The 19,605-nt window shown below is 39.3% G+C and overlaps 1 protein-coding gene across 2 annotated transcripts in view; it reads left to right on the plus strand.

The window, feature by feature from the left end:
- Positions 1 to 19,605, plus strand: part of Snap25 (synaptosome associated protein 25) — an 87,530-nt gene that overhangs the window by 57,197 nt on the left and 10,728 nt on the right. Inside the window, exons 4-6 of one of the 2 annotated variants that reach the window (XM_004634300.2) lie at positions 5,809 to 5,857; positions 13,373 to 13,490; positions 17,073 to 17,198. In XM_004634300.2, coding sequence (XP_004634357.1) covers positions 5,809 to 5,857; positions 13,373 to 13,490; positions 17,073 to 17,198 — 293 coding nt within the window. Of the gene's footprint in view, positions 1 to 5,808; positions 5,858 to 13,039; positions 13,158 to 13,372; positions 13,491 to 17,072; positions 17,199 to 19,605 lie in introns of both variants that reach the window. The other variant, XM_004634301.2, reaches the window with a different exon arrangement.

The following is a 19,605-nucleotide window of genomic DNA, read 5'->3' on the forward strand; positions in this document are numbered from 1 at the left end:
GGATGTTGTGAGCAAGGCATTCCTAGAGTGGGTTGATTTGCTCTAACTTCCTCCTGGGTTAGTTTATATTTATGGTTGTTATGTCTAGGTCATTGGCTATTCAGATGGTGTTCTGTTTTTCAATTAGAAAGAAGAAATTCTCTTGAACAAGAACTAGCATTAAATATTCATCAAGGGCAGAAATCATTTGGAAAATCTGAGCTTTGAAATATGAGGATCTTCCCCATGATCCCAAAGTTCATCAGTGCTATGTGATTGAATTGCACCAAATCATGATTGAAATTCATCCTCAAAGACAGGAAAGGTTACTGAAATTGTGAAGTCTCCCTGAGGTCATCCCATTTTCAGTAGACTATACAACTTCTTCCCATCCTAATACACTCTCGAGTATGGCTGTTTGGCAGAAGCAAGGACTTGCTTTTTCATGAAAGGTTTTTACCATCAGCATTTCCATGACAGTGGAAAGATATCCAGAGGTTGATGGAGAAAATTCAGAAAAGCTGAATACCACAGACAAGTTACAAAGGTAGAAACCACGTAATACTTGGTCACTAGCGGAGTTAGGTGCTTGCTTTTGGTGGATATATTTCAACAAATATTCATGGAATGCCTAACTCTGGGGATAGGAAAAAGGACCTAATTTGCTCTTTTACAGTGCAACAGGTATGGAAATAACTCTAAAATCCAGATTATACCTATGTTATACTCATAGAAGACAAAATAAGTGATCTAGTAAGAGAATAATGGAGATTGTCTTGAGAACGTAGTATTTGATGCTGGGCAAAAAGATTAACTCTGCTAATTCTAAATGCAGTAAATTAAATTGGCATATATGCTTTGGGCTATGAAAACCAAGCTCTGATAAAGACACAGTGCTTTAGGAAGAGTCATGCCCAAACAACACACTGCTTTTGTGAAGAGGCTATTGAATCACTAATATTTCATGAATGTTTTAGCATCATTTCTTTTTATGCTAGCTTATCTTTCAAAATGCTTTGCAAAGAGAATGAGCATTGTAAAGCTATATTTGAGTTATGTCAAGGTTTTGTTAAAGAAAAATTTAAAAATTTTTAATTAAAAAAATTTTTTAAAGTAATTAAAAATTTTAAAAAAATAAAAATTTTTAATTTTTAATTATTAAAAATTCAAGTAGGAAGTGATATGGGTTTTTGTTTTCTGGAACTCCAGCAAGCGTCACGGGTATCCTAACTCTAGAGCAAATGTATTGGACTGTGGGGAAAGCACCTCAAAAATAACAAAAGAAAGATCTGAAAGTGCGCTATAAACATTGCCTTGGCTCACCCACAAAAATAACAATAAATAGATTTGAAAATAAAAGCAAAAAATAGAAAAATCTCTCTTATCCCTAGTTCCTCTTTTTAAAGTAGGCTCTTGTCCTAGCACTTTCAGACTGAAATGAAGGATTGAGCTGCAGTAAAAATAGAACTGCGTCCACTCAGTGCTAGCTATTAGAGCATAATGCTCTTTGAGGAGTAGGGGAAAGCAGTATTCTGCCTTCCGTGAAATATTGTCTCCATCACTGTCCTTGCTCTGAGCTGCTGGTTCTCCCCAAGAGCAACCTAGGTATTTTGATAGAAACTACTAGTAAAACAGTGAACCAATTGTACGTTCTAACATTTATCGGGAGCCTACCATATGCCAGGTACTAAGTAGGCTACAAGTCATTATTAGCACCATGACCATCAAATAGATCATCTAATTTAATCCTTTGGCCAAGCTTTACTTCTGCTTTGATTCTCGCTTTTATTTTGAGGTACACAGCAGATAAGTAACTGGCTCAAGGCACACAGCTATAAAGGGCAGAGATAAAGTTTAAAGCCAGGTCTACCTTATCTCTGAATGTGAATTCTTTTTCTAAAAATTTTTTTTATTTATTAATTTTATTGAGAAACAAATAGCAATGAGACAGTTTCAAAACCAATTAGTAGGACAGTTTCAATAATTAATACATTGTATATCGCTGTCTTCGTAGTGGTTATTTGTAGTACAAGAGGCAGACGTGTTATCCTGTCCAAACACTATTAGTACAAATCTTTCTTCTCATTGAATTAAGAGAAAGTAGCTGTATATCTATCCTAACTATTTTGTATATACAGATACAAAATGGTCCTTCATTTGTATCCCCTTTTTTTGTTTAGTTTTGTCACAGATGAGTATTCCATTGCCATTTAAATATTTTAGGTGCATGTGAACGTGAATTCTTATACACAGCACTTAACTTCCCTCCCACCAACAACTCCTGCAGTGTTTCTTTTTCTTTGACAATTCCACAACAGGCGAAAGCATCTAAGGAAACAAAAGCAACCTATTTTAAAGTGGCTGAGATTTCACTCAAATTAAGTGTTACATCTCAATATATTCCTTCCTGAACCCAGCACAGCCTCCTATAGGTAACCTCACTCAGAGAGCTGTGCTGTCTGTAGTTCATTCATCCTCAGAATGATTGTGGGATGTGAGAGAGCTCTTATGTCCCATTCGACCACCATGGAAGTTGAGACATGGAACAACAAATGTTACAGCAATAAGACTGCAAAGATAGGTGTAGAATTCAGAAAGTCTGACTCTTAGGCTCCAAATATGCCCAATGACCCAACTGTCTCTCACAGTGAGAAGCGTGATGAAGTGACATGTAGTTGTTTCCCCTTATGTTTACTATCTATAGAAAGTAGTGGGCTGATAAACATGTATTGAATAAAGGAATGAATAAATAAATGAAAGAATGAAAGAATGAGTAGGTAAGTAAGTGAATGAGCCAAGCTATCATCCATACCATCCTACTGATATCTCTGCCCTTCTTTGCAATAGAGGGAAATATTCGGGAAGGTCAGGGGACCCAGTCATAGTCTCTCCTACTAACTGGTGTTTTTTTTAAATTAATTTTTTTGAGAAAGAAATAGCAATGAGACAGTTTCAAAACAGGTTAGTAGGACAGTTACAATAAGTAATACTTTGCATATTGTTGCCTTCATAGTAGTTATTCATAGTACAAGATGCAGTCATGATATCTTGTCTAAATAACTGGTGGTTGAGCTAAGAGTATAATACAGCTCTCTTGACTCCCTTGTCAGTTGTCTCTGCAACTATTCTCCAAGGTTGGAGCAACTTCAAACAATCTCACTCCTTCAGATTAGTCCTGTGAATCATTCTGGTGCTGAAACTTTGCACACCAAAATGAATCGATGTAAAATTAGACATGTAAGGCTCCATGAAAAATAAATGAGTAGAACAAAATGCTGGAATGTGGAAACAGGTGAGAACTGGCCTGACCATGCCAAAAGCACTTGCCTTTGCTACATCCACTTTCCCCAACAGAAGGGAGTGGGGACCTCAGGCACTACTTTGATTGGGTTCTCAAGGAGAAAATGCCCTCTGCAGTGCCTCTTTCCTCACCAGCACTTGCACTGTCACATCCACATGTCTGAATAAGCCATCTGCTTTTCATCATTTTGTCTCACAAGCAGTGGCTGAAATATGCATAAAAGGGTAAAGAGATTGTTAAGATACAGGCTACTGCAGACAAACATCCATTTATAACACATTTGTGATTTTGTGACCCAGAATCTTGCTCCTCCTTGTATTTGAGCAGTTGCTACAAAGGCAGAAACCCAGGCTTCTCCTCTGTCCTACTGAAGTAGAATCTGAATTTTAACAGGATGATTCATATTCAGGGGGTTCATATGCCATTAAATTTTGAGTAGTAGTGGTCTGGAAGCTTCTCATTACAGATGGTATTGATGACATTTTTAGTTTGCCTAGAGGTCCTGCTGTACATGCATGTTAGGAATGCATTCACTTTGTAAATACTTAATGCCATGTAACTATATGCCAGCTTCCATTCTAGCACATATTCCACATATTAATTTATCAAATTCACATAAGAGCCCAATGAAATAGAAACTATTAGTGCTGCATTGCAAATGGGACAACTGGGGCTCAGAGCAATTAGAACCCTTGTCTGAGGTCCTACTGCTAACAAATGAAACCACCAGGATTCTGGCCCAGGATCTGACCCAGCAAGTGTGCTCCGGCCAACTCCTCTGGAAGTCAGCCTGAACCACCACTGTCCAGGCCACACCCTGCCTTGGCCACTATAAAGCCCGTCTACGTGCTCAAAGCCAGTGTAAACCTTTGCATTCTGCCCAGTGAACTGCACACATTCTCTAAAATGGCAAGCTTGTAACAGTTTACAGAAACAATGTTCAGTGTTGTATTTTACTTTTTAGAAGCACAATTGGAATTTATTTGTTGGCTTCCACTAACATTGACCTCTTTCTTTCTTAGTCTAAGTAAGTTAGTAATAAATAAATAAATAAATAAATAAATAAATAAATAAATAAGGCTATGAGGGACATCTTATTTTAGAGTTTATTCTGCAAGCTTCTATGGCTTTTCCTTAACAAAAAATCCCAATTAATTCAAATTATAAACAATGGCATCTTATAACCATAAATAATCACCTTGTATAGAAGGAAAGTCTTCACTTACCTGGTTAGAATTCCTAAAAATGATGATTCCTAAATATGAGTATTGTGAGTCTCTTCCTTCCTTCCCCACTGCCCACCAACTCCCATTCTCGTCCTCTCAAAATCCAGAAGGTACTGCTTAGTGTATAGTAAGCAGAGAAGTGGGGAACTGCACTAGGCTTGTAGAGAACTTACTTCCTTTCTCTGTACCAATGGTGACAAACCTATGGCACACATGCTGCAGCCAGCTGCTTCCTATCATTGAAAGTTCTAAAAGGTTCGCCATCACTGTTTCACATGATTGTGAGAATTTCGGATTTCAGTACAAAAAGCTCTTATTTTTATTTAGGTCCATTTTTTAAAAAAACAGGTCTCACTATGCAGTTCAGGCTGGCTTTGGACTCTCAGCCATCCATCCTCCTGCCTCAGCCTCTGAAGTGCTGGGACTACAGGGTGTACCACCGCTCTTAGCTTGCTCCCTTTTCTAAATCTTACAGTTCTTTTTCCCTTAGAAAATGGAAGAGTTTCCTAAGGGCCAGCCAAATAGCTTAGAGGATTAAAGCACCTGCTTACCAGGAGCCAAGGGTTTGATCCCTGGGCCTGCTGTGCTAGCCCTGCCCCCGGGGCGTGCTGACACAGCAATTGAGACTGGGCCTGGACCTGTAATCCCAGCTCTTGGGAGGCTGTAAACAGGCGGATTACTGCAAGTCCAATCTAGTAGTGAGCCCCTGGACACCCTGTAGGCCCTTCACCAAAATACAAAAAAAAAAAAAAAGAAAATAGAAAAGTTTCATTTGAAACTATGTTTCTCAACTTTTGAGAAGCCCTACTTTCTTCGGATAAACCGAGAAACCTCACCTCTGACACTTGTAGTCTTTCACGTGGGGATCCTTCCCCAATTCTTGGACAGGAGGCTTTTTAATAAGTGATGCCAAAGAAGAAAATTTAATTTAGAAGACTTTTGAAAGATTTTCTTTCCGTGTTCACTATTAGGAAGGCTAGAGGTATTTTTATTGTCCAGATACAAAGTTAGAGTGGAAGCACGTGTATTCCAATATTAGAACCTCCACCCAAGCACTATGCTATGGAAAGTGGCCTCCACTCCTTGCTTCTACCTCTGAGAATCACTGGTGGAGCAGGTCCACAGGTCCCTGATCCCTGAGGCCTTCTCTGACACCCCAGTGCTCTCACCATCCTTCCACCCTTTTTTCTTTTGGTCCTTCTTCAGTTTCTATTTCTAGGTCTAATTGTCTCCTTACTGACTTCTCTCTCTCTCTTTTCTCTCTAACTCCTTTTCAACTTTGCTACCGTAATTGGAATGTAGAGTAAAGATGCTGGTATCAGGACTTTGGTTATGTTGGATGAACAAGGAGGTAAGTTCCAATTTCTTCAGTACAAACAATCTCTCCTCTGAATCAAATGCATATTTTAATCCTTTGTGCATCCCCAGGTGGCCATTTTGACACGCGTTACGCACGTGCATGAGTGTGTGGGGCTATAGAATTTTCATCGTGCTGTTTGTCTTTCTCTGTTGAAAAACCTTGTAAATATGTGGAAATATTCAGGCTGTCTCCATGACTGAACAAATGGTACTACTTCTGTTATATATGTTAGGGTAACAGACTTTTGAAGGTGAAAAGCCATGTGTTTATATTAGCATAATTGTTAAAAGCGTAGTGGTTTGGACAGTGTGACAGTTCTCCTGCTCTCCCTGCCTCAGAATTTCCCCACTAATTTGGTTTCATTCCAATAATGACCAGACAGAAGAAAAGTGCAGTGCATCACGTCAAGCACTTCTGTCCATGCTAATTCAGTTTCTGGCGCTTTCAATTTTTCAGATCATCATGTAGAATGCTTACATAATTGGAAACTGGTCTTAGTAGAACAAACAAAGAGGAATCATCTAGAAAAGAGAAAATTTAAACCAGTTGAAATGTTTGGCCTGCTTTTAAAGTCATTATAGACACTCTAGAATCAGAATTCAGAGTATGTATTTTAATAGGATAACTGTAAGGTGAAACTTAGAAGAGCAATACCATAATTTTTATTTATTTCAATATATCGGCCCACATAGTAATACTGTACATAGTTATAGCTTCCACTTAGTTCCTTGATCCCATTTTGAATCTTATCATAAAAAGCAGACATTTGAGAAGTTTTTTTATTCATAGTTTATAAAAGTATTAGAAAAGTTTCAGGATTAAGAATTATGAATGGGGGCCAGCCAGAGAGCTCAGTGGACTAAAGTGCCTGCTTAGGCAGAGCTCAGCGGCTGGGGTTCCATCCCAGGTGTGCTGTGCTGGCCCCACCCCCAAGGCACACTGAGATGGCGATTGAGACTGGGCATGGTGGTGTGGTGCCTGTAATCCCAGCACGTGGGAGGCTGAAATTAGGAGAATCACTATGAGTCTGATCTACGTAGTGAGATCCTATAGACTCTGTAGACCCTGTCCTAAATACAGGGGAAAAAAAAGAATTATGAATGTATTTATTACTGACAAAAAGAAAAACTGTAGAATTTTATTCACATTGCAGTATACCATAAACCTCAATCATAAATGTGAAACTGGAGGAAAATTGTCACAGAGATAATAGGCATAAAACACTTAGAAAAAAAGTAGAGGGACCAGTGAGATAGCTCAGCAGTCTAAATCGCCTATGTAGGCAAACTTAGGCAGGTGCAGAGGACCGCAGCTTGATCCCTCATCTGCCCCCCCCAAAAGCAGAAAGCCTTTGCATATCATAAACACAAAAGCAAAACTCTAGAAGAAATATTGATGTAAAATATAAACCAGTTTACAGACAGACATATGACATTATGCTACAATCATTGGTAATGAGATACCATTCTATCTAGCAGACTGACATAAATTTTAAAAATTGATAATAATATTATGAGTGCATTGGGCAAACAGAAGTTGTGTTTGTGCAGATGGGTACTGTAGGCTGACCCAAATGTCACATAGAGCAATTTAATAGCATCTTCAAATTGTAAAGTGTATCTAACTTTGACTATGACATTCTACTCATAGAATTTTGTCCTATATACAGCATATAGATTTACCATTATATGAAGAAAATTGTGAATACTTGTAATCATACAAGACCAAGAACAACCTAAATATCTGTCAGTAGGGAGATCAACTAAATCATTTACCACATGACTATGAAATAAATATTCTGCAACCAATACAGTACATCTTCATTTACTAAATTCTAGGGGGTTCATATATAGATGGGAATGGAATGAAGAAAGGCAAATCATGTCCCAAGTGCCAAGAACACATTAGGGGATCAGAGATTTATTAATAAAATATTCAGAATGAGTCAAGGAGAGAGAAAGCAGGTAGCTATGGCGAGCTTCTGCACTGGAATGTAAGTCTGATGTCCACAAAGGGAGGTGAAGAAGGAAGGAGCATTGTGGGGAAAGATCCTCAAGTGCCGTCATGCTTTGAGAAAGTCTTAGCCTGGCGGGCAGGGAGAGCAGCAGAAAAGATCACCCTCAAGAGGAAGGCTCTGTTGGACAGAATGTTCCAGCTCCGCTCACCCCACGGTGCTCCCTCATTGGCTTCAAGCATGCCTGAGAGGGCGGGGTCACACCCCAACACCATGGCTGTTCCTGGGGCAGAGCTGGTGGTGGCCTTCTTCCAGCAGATTGCTCTTGCCTGGACCCCTGAGGGCTCATGCCCATCACTATTGTCAAAGGCTTCATGGTTCTATATTATTTATTTGTGTTCATCTTTTTGATTAATATACACCAAATAAAAAATCAAAAACAATTTCTGAAAAATAACCCAATTGAACATCAACCCCAGTACTTTACTTCAAATTTTCAAAAGGTAAATTGTTAGAAAGTTATTTTCATCTTAATAGTATATTTTACTGACATCAAGATGTCAAAAATATCATTTCAACATGTAATCTATCTACAATTATTGAGATGTTTCACATTTTTTGGTTCATGCTAAGTCTTTAGTTCATACACAAATGATAGTGTCTGATGGAATTCTGTTTTAAGGTATGTCAGTAACAGTGACAGTCTACAAATTCCTTTACGTGGACTTGTTATCATTAAGAGACTTGCTGGTTTGGTCCACTTAAAAATGTCCCAAATATTGCTTTTAAAAATATTAAACAGCAGGCTCCCAAATAGAAGAGTGGCAACTCATTTCCAGAGCAAAATGAAAGCACATACATGCACTCAAATAATCTACAGTTTCACCTTACTAACTCTTTCAGTTAACAATTAACAATGTGAAGATGCTGGGAAAAGCACACTTAGCACAGAAGGAAGATTTAGGGAAGATTCTTAGCATACCTTTCTTAGTGATAAAGCATTGATAGTAAGACATGGAAAATAATATACAAAAGCCTGAGATCAAACAGAGAGAAAAAAGATAATACGCTTACTTGAGTTGCAAACTTTAGAGAAAGTGTGTGCCGAAAGTCCCATTATAAGTGCAAAATTATATATTTACCTCCTAGGCACAGGTGATTTTCATAGGTGTTATTGTTTGAGAAATTAAGCAGAATATAATTTCTATTTGATAGATTCCTTTATGAGACCGTGACTAGTCTCAGCTACATTTCATGTGTGGCCATACCAAAGCGAATACTCAATTCTTCAGTGCAATTTATTTCCTAAGGTAACTTGGGTTGCAAAACCACATAGGACCACACTGATACTGGTAAGAAATTTGCAACTGTAAAACATCCCAAAGTGATTGATTTCTGCGTGGACCAAAGGGTACACATTCTATTTATACTATTATAGGAGCTTAAAATCTTTTAAAATGTCAGATGAGGCTGTCAGCAACTGTCTTCACTACTATCATAAATGCATTGAAATTCTTCATATGCTATGTTCATTTGTTCAGGTCAGTAACTACTTTGTAGTTTTTCCCCAGTTGTGCTCTTTTATTTGTGCCTAAACATCCAAAATATTGACTGTTTCTACCTCACAGCTGCTCAGGAGCCTCAAGAAGCAGCCATAACTTCTAAAGAACCATTCTGCCCACTGTTGGGCCAACCCAGAACATTGCTGTCTTCCAGCTGAACAGCTGCAATGGGAAATTCCTTATGGGATTCTTGTTTTGTATCCAGGTATTAGGAGACACCTGGGAGCATGGTGTATGACAGACAGTCCTGGAGATACACTAAGACTGAGACTTTCATTCCCCTGAAATTCACCTCCAAGGGAAATCCTCTCTGATGACTTTGACATTAGCATGGGGTGCTCTAACCTTTTGCTCCTGTTTCTCTTGTTCCTTTTGGCTCCATGTATGAGTTGTGTGGCTTTTGGAGATTTTCCCTTGGAAAGAACTCCAAGGCAAACAATGAAATCTCTGACCACCGCTTCTTGGAAGAATACAGACAGAGAATATAAGCCCTGTCCAGAGAGCCAGGCAACTGTCTTTAAAGGTCAGGGCACTGGAAGGCCACATTTGAAATAATATCCCTCTTACAGACATCTGCTCGCCAAATACCACTTAGGAACAATGAAGGCTGCACTGTATATATAGTTGCCACTGGCCACATGTGGCTGTCTAACAATATTTAAATGAAATTCTGCATCACCATCATCTATGCTAAGGGAAAGAAAACCCAAGTAGGCAGCACTTGGAACTGATATTCTCTGGAAGGCCTGCATAGAAGGTCAATAACATCTGCCCCTTACAATATTCTTGTGTTTTTTTTAAAATTTAATCAAGTTAAGGATTTTAATATCCCTGTATTGCTTTACTCAGTTGAGATTTATAGAAAGATTCATTTATAGAAAACATAGATGCCTGGCCATCCTATCACTTATGATTCAATCACAAAGAGCCAGCCTTCCACATAAATATGATGCTGTCTACTAGAAGGTTTCTCCTTACCCAAAATATTGTTCTCCCAGCCTGCAAGAGTGACTGGAAAATAGACAGAAAATGAACATAGGGGGTACCTTGTATCCATCAGAGATGCTTGCCATCCACCACATAAAGAATCAAAGGCAGTGGATGCTTTTAAGCATTTCCTAAGAAATAGCTCAAGTGCTGCAAAGCCCTGCCATACCAAATATGCCCACAAACATAATTCAGTGTACTCCAAAAACTTAATATTATTTTTAGAACACCTGCAACAGAATGGTTTTACACTATTTATTTAGTAAAATGTTTGAACCACTGGACACAGTGACATCTTCTTGTGATCTCAGCAATTAAGAGGCTGAGGCAGGAGGATTGCTGGGAGTGTGAAGTCAGCCCGGGCTCTATAGTGAGTTGAAGGTCAGTCTGGACTACACAGTGAGACCCTGGCTCAAGAAGGAAAAACAAAGTTTTTGACTTATAATTTATATATGTATACACTTAACCAGTGTGGTAATTACAGTTTTCTGAATCAATTATCTTTTGTATAGTTTTTCTGAATTAAATTTGGCATCAAAATTTCCTCTTTCAATCAAAACTTTGTCAAACCAAGATAACAATCTTTGGCAAAACCCAGAGGACTAATGGTTCAATATATGGACCAACTCATATATAAAGGTATAAAAATATAAAACAGATATATTATAGATACATATATTGCTTATCAATTTGTGGAGACACAGGGAATGGGGTTTCTGAAATCTCAGAGAATTAATAGTTTGGTGGGAAAAAAATCTGTTCTATAATCTCAAGGTATCTGTGCATCCATCCCACTCCATGGTCTGTGCTTATTTAGCTGCCGTGAGTGGAAGTGTCTGTCACCATTTTTTTTTTTTTTTTAGTACTGGGGATTGAACTCAGGACCTTGCACTTGCCAGGCAAGTGCTTATTCTACTGAGCTATCTCCCTAACCCCAGTCTGTCTTCCTTGAGCCCCAAGGTCCTCTTGCAAGCCAGCTCAGCTGAGCTCTCTTGGTGAAAGCCAGGAACAGTAGTTTGCTTGGGTTTTGACATTTCTGTTTCTATCTGTGCAGGTGATGTTTCCTCATTTGATGATCTTGAGCACTTTCGCGTTGAACTTCTTTCCCTCATGATTCCTACCAAGTATTAGACTTGGCCTATTGCACACTTCAAACCAGAGCTAAATCTTTAGTAAAGTTCGCCTAGAATATAAATCCATTTACACGTACATCCTTCTAAAGTTCTCTTAAAGAAATCACTGTATTCATATCCAGCAAAAGTTAACCAGTCAAAATTCTGCTTTTACCAGACATTATAAAACATAGCAGAGACAGTGGATTCCTAATAAGATATAATTCTGTTCTGTCCATCAAAATAGAAACATTAGCAAAATCTTATTTTCCAAATTCACAGTCTCCCTAGTTTAGATCACTAGTGAAGCTATCTGAGGTTTTTAAAGGACAGTTTCCACTGTACAGTATAATGTGAAATTGTTTTTAAATGATTATTTGTGCCCTTCAGCTAGAAATGTACTTATCATTTTTATCCTAGACATGCCTTCATTCCTGGAGGTGTATAGCCATGCAAGCATGCATGAAGAAATAGGTGAAAAAGAGAAATAGAAATGTAATTGGGTCTTTGTAATTAGGCAGGCAAAATATCACATTGCTGCTGCCTTTTAGTGATTTTAAAGGCCTGTTTTTAAAATCCCTTCATTGAATTTGTAGTTGCCTCAATTTAGTGATGCATTTTTGAAAAACTAATTAAGTTGGTGTATATTACCCTGGCAACCCAGAAGTATGATTCATTGTTATTACTATCGATCTATGTCTTAGCTGCACTAAGGTCAACTCTGTTAGCAAGCAATGGCATGGTGCTGGTCTGTTTCAATTCTTCACCTCTCCTCAAAGACACATCCATTCCCCTGCCTTCTTTCAAGAGTTGGCAATTAGCATCTCCTCTCCTCATAGGTGTAGAAAATCAGGGTCTAGAGAAATCAACTGCCTTCTAAAGCTTTCATAGCAAGTAAATCAGAGGGTAAGAGATTTGAAGTGTTTTTAGTACTTAGGATACCACTACTCTGATGTTATTCTCTTACAGCTTCTATGAACTAAATTTGGAAAAGCAAGACTAGGCCACAGGCTACATAACCCATTGCCAGAGGGCAGAAATGATGCATGCCAATTGTTAATCGTTGCTCCTGCTGTTGTTTTTCCCAAAGAATAAAATGGATTCTGTTTTCTACCTTTATCTGATGGAGGATATTTGTAAGCCAAAAGATGCAGACATCTTGAACTTGAAGCAGATGCTTTCTCTAGTACCATTACATGAGAATGCCTTAAATGTAAACTAACGCCCTGTTTTTCTTTTTCCTGGGTTTCCCTGGTGAATGGATAAGTGAATATGCTGTGCTGTTTCCCTGGACACTCAGAATCAAACAGGCCTCCTGACCCCATCCCATCATTGTGAATTACAAATGATTTTGAGCATCCTTTTTGTTCATTTTCTTCTTCCAATGCCGGCTCAGGGCAGCGCAGCGGCAGCTGTCCTCAACAATGCATCCTCTCAGACAATGCATTGCAATCTATCTCTTTCTCTTTCAAAATCTGTCTCACATAATCATTTCTCATGTTCTGTTGGAAACCCCCAAAAAATTCATTCCACACTGTCATCCCTTTGTCCTAACCAGAACAACTCGATCGTGTCGAAGAAGGCATGAACCATATCAACCAAGACATGAAGGAGGCCGAGAAAAATTTAAAAGATTTAGGGAAATGCTGTGGCCTTTTCATATGTCCTTGTAACAAGTAGGTACTGGGTACCAGCTCTAATCTGTGGCGTCCAGTTTTCTTTCTTTCTTTCTTTCTTTCTTTCTTTCTTTCTTTCTTTCTTTCTTTCTTTCTTTTAATTTCTTTTTTTATTTTTTGATGTCAAAGTGAATGTCTGAAGTTTTGTCTTTTTTTTTCTTTGTCCTTTTCCATCTGCTTCATTCTGTGGGGATAAAATACTTGTGTTTAATCAGAACAACTGGAACGCATTGAGGAAGGGATGGACCAAATCAATAAGGACATGAAAGAAGCAGAAAAGAATTTGACGGACCTAGGAAAATTCTGCGGGCTTTGTGTGTGTCCCTGTAACAAGTAGGTGCTGCCTGCCTGCCTGAAGCTTTGGTTTCCCAAGGCCCATCTCCAAGCCTTGACAAGCTCATTCCTGCAGGCTCATAGGCAGGATGAGCATGTGGCATGCAGAACAGATCAATACCGTCTCCAATGCATTCATCTCATAGCATAGATGATATTAGTGGGAGTTACTGTTGATGCATTAAAAATCAGGCATACTACAGTGAAAGCTTCACTGTCGGCAACTTTTATTGATGAACATTTCAACATTTTCCAGAAAGTGTACTTTGACACAGAGGCACCCAGAGGACTTTATTTCCCCCAACCCCAAGAAACTAAATTGCAGATTTCAGAAAAGGCTGTGGATGAGTTTGAAAGATAGAAACATACATACTGAGGTTTGATTCTCCAGAAGTCAGAGAGAGAGGTAATTTGGCCCAGGCAAGCATTCTTAAATGAGAAAGTAAGCCAGAGATTTTCCCTTTCTACTACCCGCCAGTTCCTAAATTCGCTTCTGAGAGCTGGGGCTGCACATGATGCAGAGGCAAAAGTGCTCAGGCTTTGCCCAAATCGGACCAATTTCTCTCAAATGCTTCTCCTTGGAAGCACTCCCTGTACACTGGCTGAAATGTTGAAATGTGTAGATTTTGCATGCACGACATCACAAAACATTCAACTGTTTTCAAGGTTCTGCAATGCTTTTTTGGAATGTAGCAGAAATGTGACATGTGGTTATAAAGGTTTACAACAGAAGGAATCTGAAACTGAGGGTTCTTGGAAGATAATCTCATTTGACTAGCAGTGGAAAACAGTGCATGGGTGGATTGTCCAACATGCATTTCAAAAATTAAACTCATTATCCAATCTCCTTCGACCCTTATTTCCTTTTAAAAGAAGCCTTTTTCCCCTAAAGCTCCCCTGATCCTAGCTTTTAAAATAGAAATTGATGTCACTTTTAGCAGATTATGTGACCATTCACATCCTTTAAAATTTGAGGCTGATTTAAAATATCCCATTTCCATTTAGGAGGGGAGGGGCTCAATTTACCTATAAATAAAAAGCATGTTTTTAAAAGAATGAGCTACAGTAAACCCTGATTAACTGGAATCTAGCTAAAAGGAACTCTCAACTGTATAGTTTTGCCTACTTCAATTTTCATCATAAAGAAACAAGTAAATGAAAATAGAGAAGCAAAGAAAGATGAGTGCCAGAAATCACATTGTTTTTCCTCTAAGGCACTCTAGGCAGTTTGAATTTTCTTAATCAGTTCCTATCCTCCAACAACCTTGACATCTGAAAAGTAATAAATACTAAGGATTTATCTTAAAGAAAAGTCCACCAGACACAACATAACTACAGAAAGATTTGATTATGTCCACTGCCAGGAGACTTGTAGGCAGAAAATTGACTCGAGTCTAATAAAATCTTCACCAATTGCCCCTGAAACAGAGTTCTTCTCTAACCACCCATTGTTCACCATCAAAGTTCTACACATCCCCAAAGTGATACATGGCCAGCATTCCAGTTCCTCAGGATTTGACTGTATATCATTTCAGTGGCCACTTGCCCCACATGAGATTTCCAACCATCTCGTGGTGACTTCCAACATGTACATCTTCCCTTCATCTACTGTTTGTGAAAAAAGAGCAGGAGCAAGGCCCACTGGGATGGATTCTAGGGTTCTGATGCAACATTGATCCCTCCAATTCCACACACAAGGAGTTAATGATTCCTTGTGAACAACAGACCTTAACTGAGCATCAAAGCTTGACCCAAGTGTTCCCTATTGTGTGTAAATAATGCTTTAAAAACCATGTGTCACAATGCAGTGGCTGGTGGTGCCCTGGACTATCTGAGGGCTTCGCCCTGTCTCGGCATGTTTCGAAGGACTATGGTAGATGTTCGGCAGTGATGTGAGTCTATGTGCAGCATTGTGGGTGCAGTGGTTTGCCTTCTTTTGGAAACGCATATCCCCCCCCCCTTCGACTTTGCCAAAGATGGTACACTAGATGTTTTACATAGCAGAAAACATCACATAGTCCATACAAGCCCCTTTAATTCAAAGAAGGAGGAGATGGGAAATTGGACTGGGGACTGACTTTAAACTCTACTAAAATTAGTTTGGGGAGCTTGTCCTCTCAAGTGGGCCATGGCCCTCTGATGCAGTAAATTACAACTGCTCAAAGGGCTGTAGCATTATAAACTAAGTGGTGGGAGTTACCGAGATTCTACTGGTGCCGTTGGCCGTATTCCAGTCTGTCACCATGGTTTGTTCTCTCCCTAGTTTTCAAAGACTTGAGCCAGATTCAGTGGATGGCTGAGGTCCTTAGGTAAAAGGGAAAAATGAGAGAAGGAGTTAAATTCTGATATTGTATTATCAATATTCTGAAAATGAGACTGAAGACTATTTTTGTTTCTCTCATTTTGTTTTTGGACTAAAAAGAATGTGCTTTCTACTATGCAAAGAACCTAAAAACATCTTTGATCGCCTTAAATTACAACACATCCACCAAAACATGCTGCACATGTTTCTATTGGGCACAACAGGTATGCCTGGATTTTAAGTTTTCTCCAAGGCAGCTCAGTGAAATACAGCCCATGGAGACCATACCAACTCCAAACAACTCTCCCTGCCATGACCCCAGAATAGTTTGAAGTAGGAGTTTGTAAGGAGTCTCCTCCCTGCCCTTCAGTCCAGCAAAGAAGCTACTGAACTGCGTTTCAAATCCTCATGAAGGCTATTACTGTCCTGCTAGTGCCTTTTTTGAGAATGGTCAACTTCTGGAGTAGTTTGGCTTAAATGAGAATGCTTCACTCTCTCCTCATGCCTGTAGCTGGTGCATGAAGAAGACCTAGAGGGGTTTCCTATTTTGGTGCTAGATGGCTTGTTCTCTCTTCTATTTTCCTGCATTCATTTCACTATGCTTCTTTTACTTTTTGTCTCTGTGGACAAAGGTTTGTACATCAATTCTGGATGTATGGTGACTGTTTGGAAGTACCGATATATTATCTAATACAAATCACTCTAGAGGCAACTCAAAAATCATTGCCCTTGGCCAACCACCAGTCCTTTGTGTCCTCCATGAAGTGTTGGAAATGTTAGCTTCATACATGTATTGGGGGAAATATATTAAATGGGGATCTTTGCATGATGTTGTGTAAAAACTCGGTCAAGTATGTTTTTCTTGATGACACTGTGTTTCTGTGGTATCATGTACACACTCTACTTGGCAGTCTTGTTTTGTGTCTGTCTGCCAGTATGTTTTTCTGTGTTTTGTGTCTCAAAATATAACTGTACCACTGAAATAGAACTGAATGTTCTCCAGCTACTTAAATCCTTATCTTACGTCAAATTAAACCACAAAACAAACCAAAAATTATAGACTTGACCACTGCAATTGACTCAATTGGAAATGAAATGCTGAGTAGCTGAGCCATGGTGGTGGCCAATTGTTTGGGTCCGGATTATGATATATCGGTATTCTTTAATGCCTCAACTTAAAACTCATTTGCTTGGTTCGGTTCTTCGCTTGAAGAAGTGACAATTGTTGTGAGCGTGCTGCTCCGCCCCGAGCCTTGTTACTCACCCTCTTTTTTGCATAGGCTTAAATCCAGTGATGCTTACAAAAAAGCCTGGGGCAATAATCAGGATGGAGTTGTAGCCAGCCAGCCTGCTCGTGTGGTGGATGAACGGGAGCAGATGGCCATCAGCGGTGGCTTCATCCGCAGGTGCGTCTCATGAGAGTCGGATTATGACAGCTCTCTATTGCTGAGTAACCAACCTCAACACTGAGTGGCTCTTCAAACAATAATCATTTTATTACTCATATATCTGTATGTTTTCTGAGAGTGGGCCCTTCCTGGGCTCACTCTGTGTCTATGTGCAACCAGAGGTGAGATGATCCAAGAGCAGTTCGCTCATATGGTGTTTGGCTGGAACTGCCAGTGAGGCACTTCTGTCCTCTGCCATGTGGTGTTGCAGGAGAAATGCCCAGCTTTCTTAAATGGTGACTGTAGTATACCAAGGAGAAAAGCTCCAAGCACAAGCACTTGTCCAACCTTGGCTTGCACTACATTTGCTAAAGCTTCATTAGACAAAGAAATCACATGACTACATCCAGAATTAATATGGCAATCAACAGACATTCTGTGAGTTTAAGTGAACAGAGGGCTGGCCAAACAGCCTGTGTACAGAGATATGAGCAGGGTTAAAGATAAGGGGTGACACACTCACACACTAGCAGTAGCAGAACATGGAAGCCACAAGAGAGGGAACTATTTGCAGTACCCAGCAACAGTTCTGGCTATGGCAAGGGGACATTCATAAAGAAATGCAGCCACAGCCAAAAATAGCAGGGAATGGGGGAAGGAGAATAAATGGCCTGACCGCTCACTTCTTTCTCCCTCCAGTGTCTCCAAGGTCTATAGGAAGCTAAGAGCAAAAGAAGCTGAGTGACACAGTCCTAGAGGTCAGACTCTCAGGATGCAGAGAACAGAACAGCAAAGAATGGATGTGGAATGGAAACAGAATGATGATCGAGTTATTAAACATCTGTTTTAAAATCAAGAAGCAAATGCCAACCTCAAGGCTTATTTTAAAATCCTCAAATTGTAGTCAGCTAATTAAGAACTTGGTACTTAGAAGATGAGAAAACAGAATCCTAGCTACATATGTACAGTGGGGGCAGGGAGATATGTATATTTATAGTGTTTATATTACTATTCCAGAACTCAGGCATGACTAGGGTAGTTGTTTTCATAGCTATCTAGTCCTAGGCCACCATCACTTTGTTGGCCAACCCAAACCCCTTTACTCAAATGATGCGTTACTGTGACTGTCACTATAAGGGCTAGATATGTACATAGAGGCTTATAGATGCTAAGTGTGTGTCTGCCTCTATCTGCTCTCAGGAAAATAAGAGGAACGATTCTCAATCCAATGCCTGCATGTTAGAATCAACTGATGAGACATTTCCAAAACAAAACTCCAGTCCCACAGAAATGGAATCTGAACCTCTTTTAGGGTACCATAAGCATTTGTGGCTTTTAAAACTTCTCAGATGATTCTCAATACAAGACCCAAAAATTATTGAACTAGAACTTTGTCTTAGTTGATCAGGCACATTTAAATAAAATTCTTTCCTATATGAGAAAGCTAGGAAGTTTTCTATTAATTTTTAAATTTGTTCTGCCCTAGTCTACTTTAAAGGTTATAATGGTCCTGGCTTGAGAGTTATCAGGAGGGAAGGATTTTAATAACTCAACACTTTTTAGTCAATTATCATAGATAATGGAAAAATTCTAGAATAAGTGCTTGTTGTTTGCAGCAAAGTACCTTTCTGAACTTGAAGTTGGAATGAGAAAAATTAGTAAGATGCTTTGTGAGCCAGCTCTTTCCTCTTCACTCTTAACTCATTCAAATCGAAACAGTAATCTTTTATGACAGGTTTTTATTCTGAAGTCATCCATTCGCAGTGTCACTAAGGAATCCCATGGCATTAAAATATGAGCAAATAAAAATCACCCTTAACAAGTGGCTCCTTTCAGGATCAAACAGTGTTAAAGGATGGACTGCAGTCATCGTCATCCTCACCGTATATGTATTCTGGGAGGAAAAAGGCCAGAAAAGAAAGATCAGGCTTTAACTTAGCATCATTAATTTTTCTTTCATTCTCAATTTGATTTTGGAGATGTGAGTTCAGAAAGGAAAACACAAGGTCTGCCTAATTTCAACTTCATTTTCTGACCTGCAGTTCTTCACACTTCAAAATGATTTCTTCCTTAAAAAACATGAAGGAAAACAAACATGAAGGAAAACAAACATGAAGGAAAAAAATGATGTGCTGGTAGAAATCAGAAACATAAAGGGCTGGTAGGACAGCTCAGCTGACTAAGCACCTACTTAGCAAGTCTAAGGACCGGGGTTCAGATTGCTGGCACCACATGCCGCACCAGTCCTGCCCCTGGATGTGCTGAGCCAGCCACTGAGGCCAGGCAAGGCAGTGCACACCTGTAATCCTAGTGCTGGGAAGGCTGAAAACAGGAGGATCCATACGAGTCTGAGCTGTGTAGTGAGACCCTGTACCAAATAGAGAGAGAGAGAGAGAGAGAGAGAGAGAGAGAGAGAGAGAGAGAG

This window comes from Octodon degus, unplaced genomic scaffold (assembly GCF_000260255.1).
Source record: "Octodon degus isolate 3935 unplaced genomic scaffold, OctDeg1.0 scaffold00060, whole genome shotgun sequence".
Lineage (NCBI taxonomy): Eukaryota > Metazoa > Chordata > Mammalia > Rodentia > Octodontidae > Octodon > Octodon degus.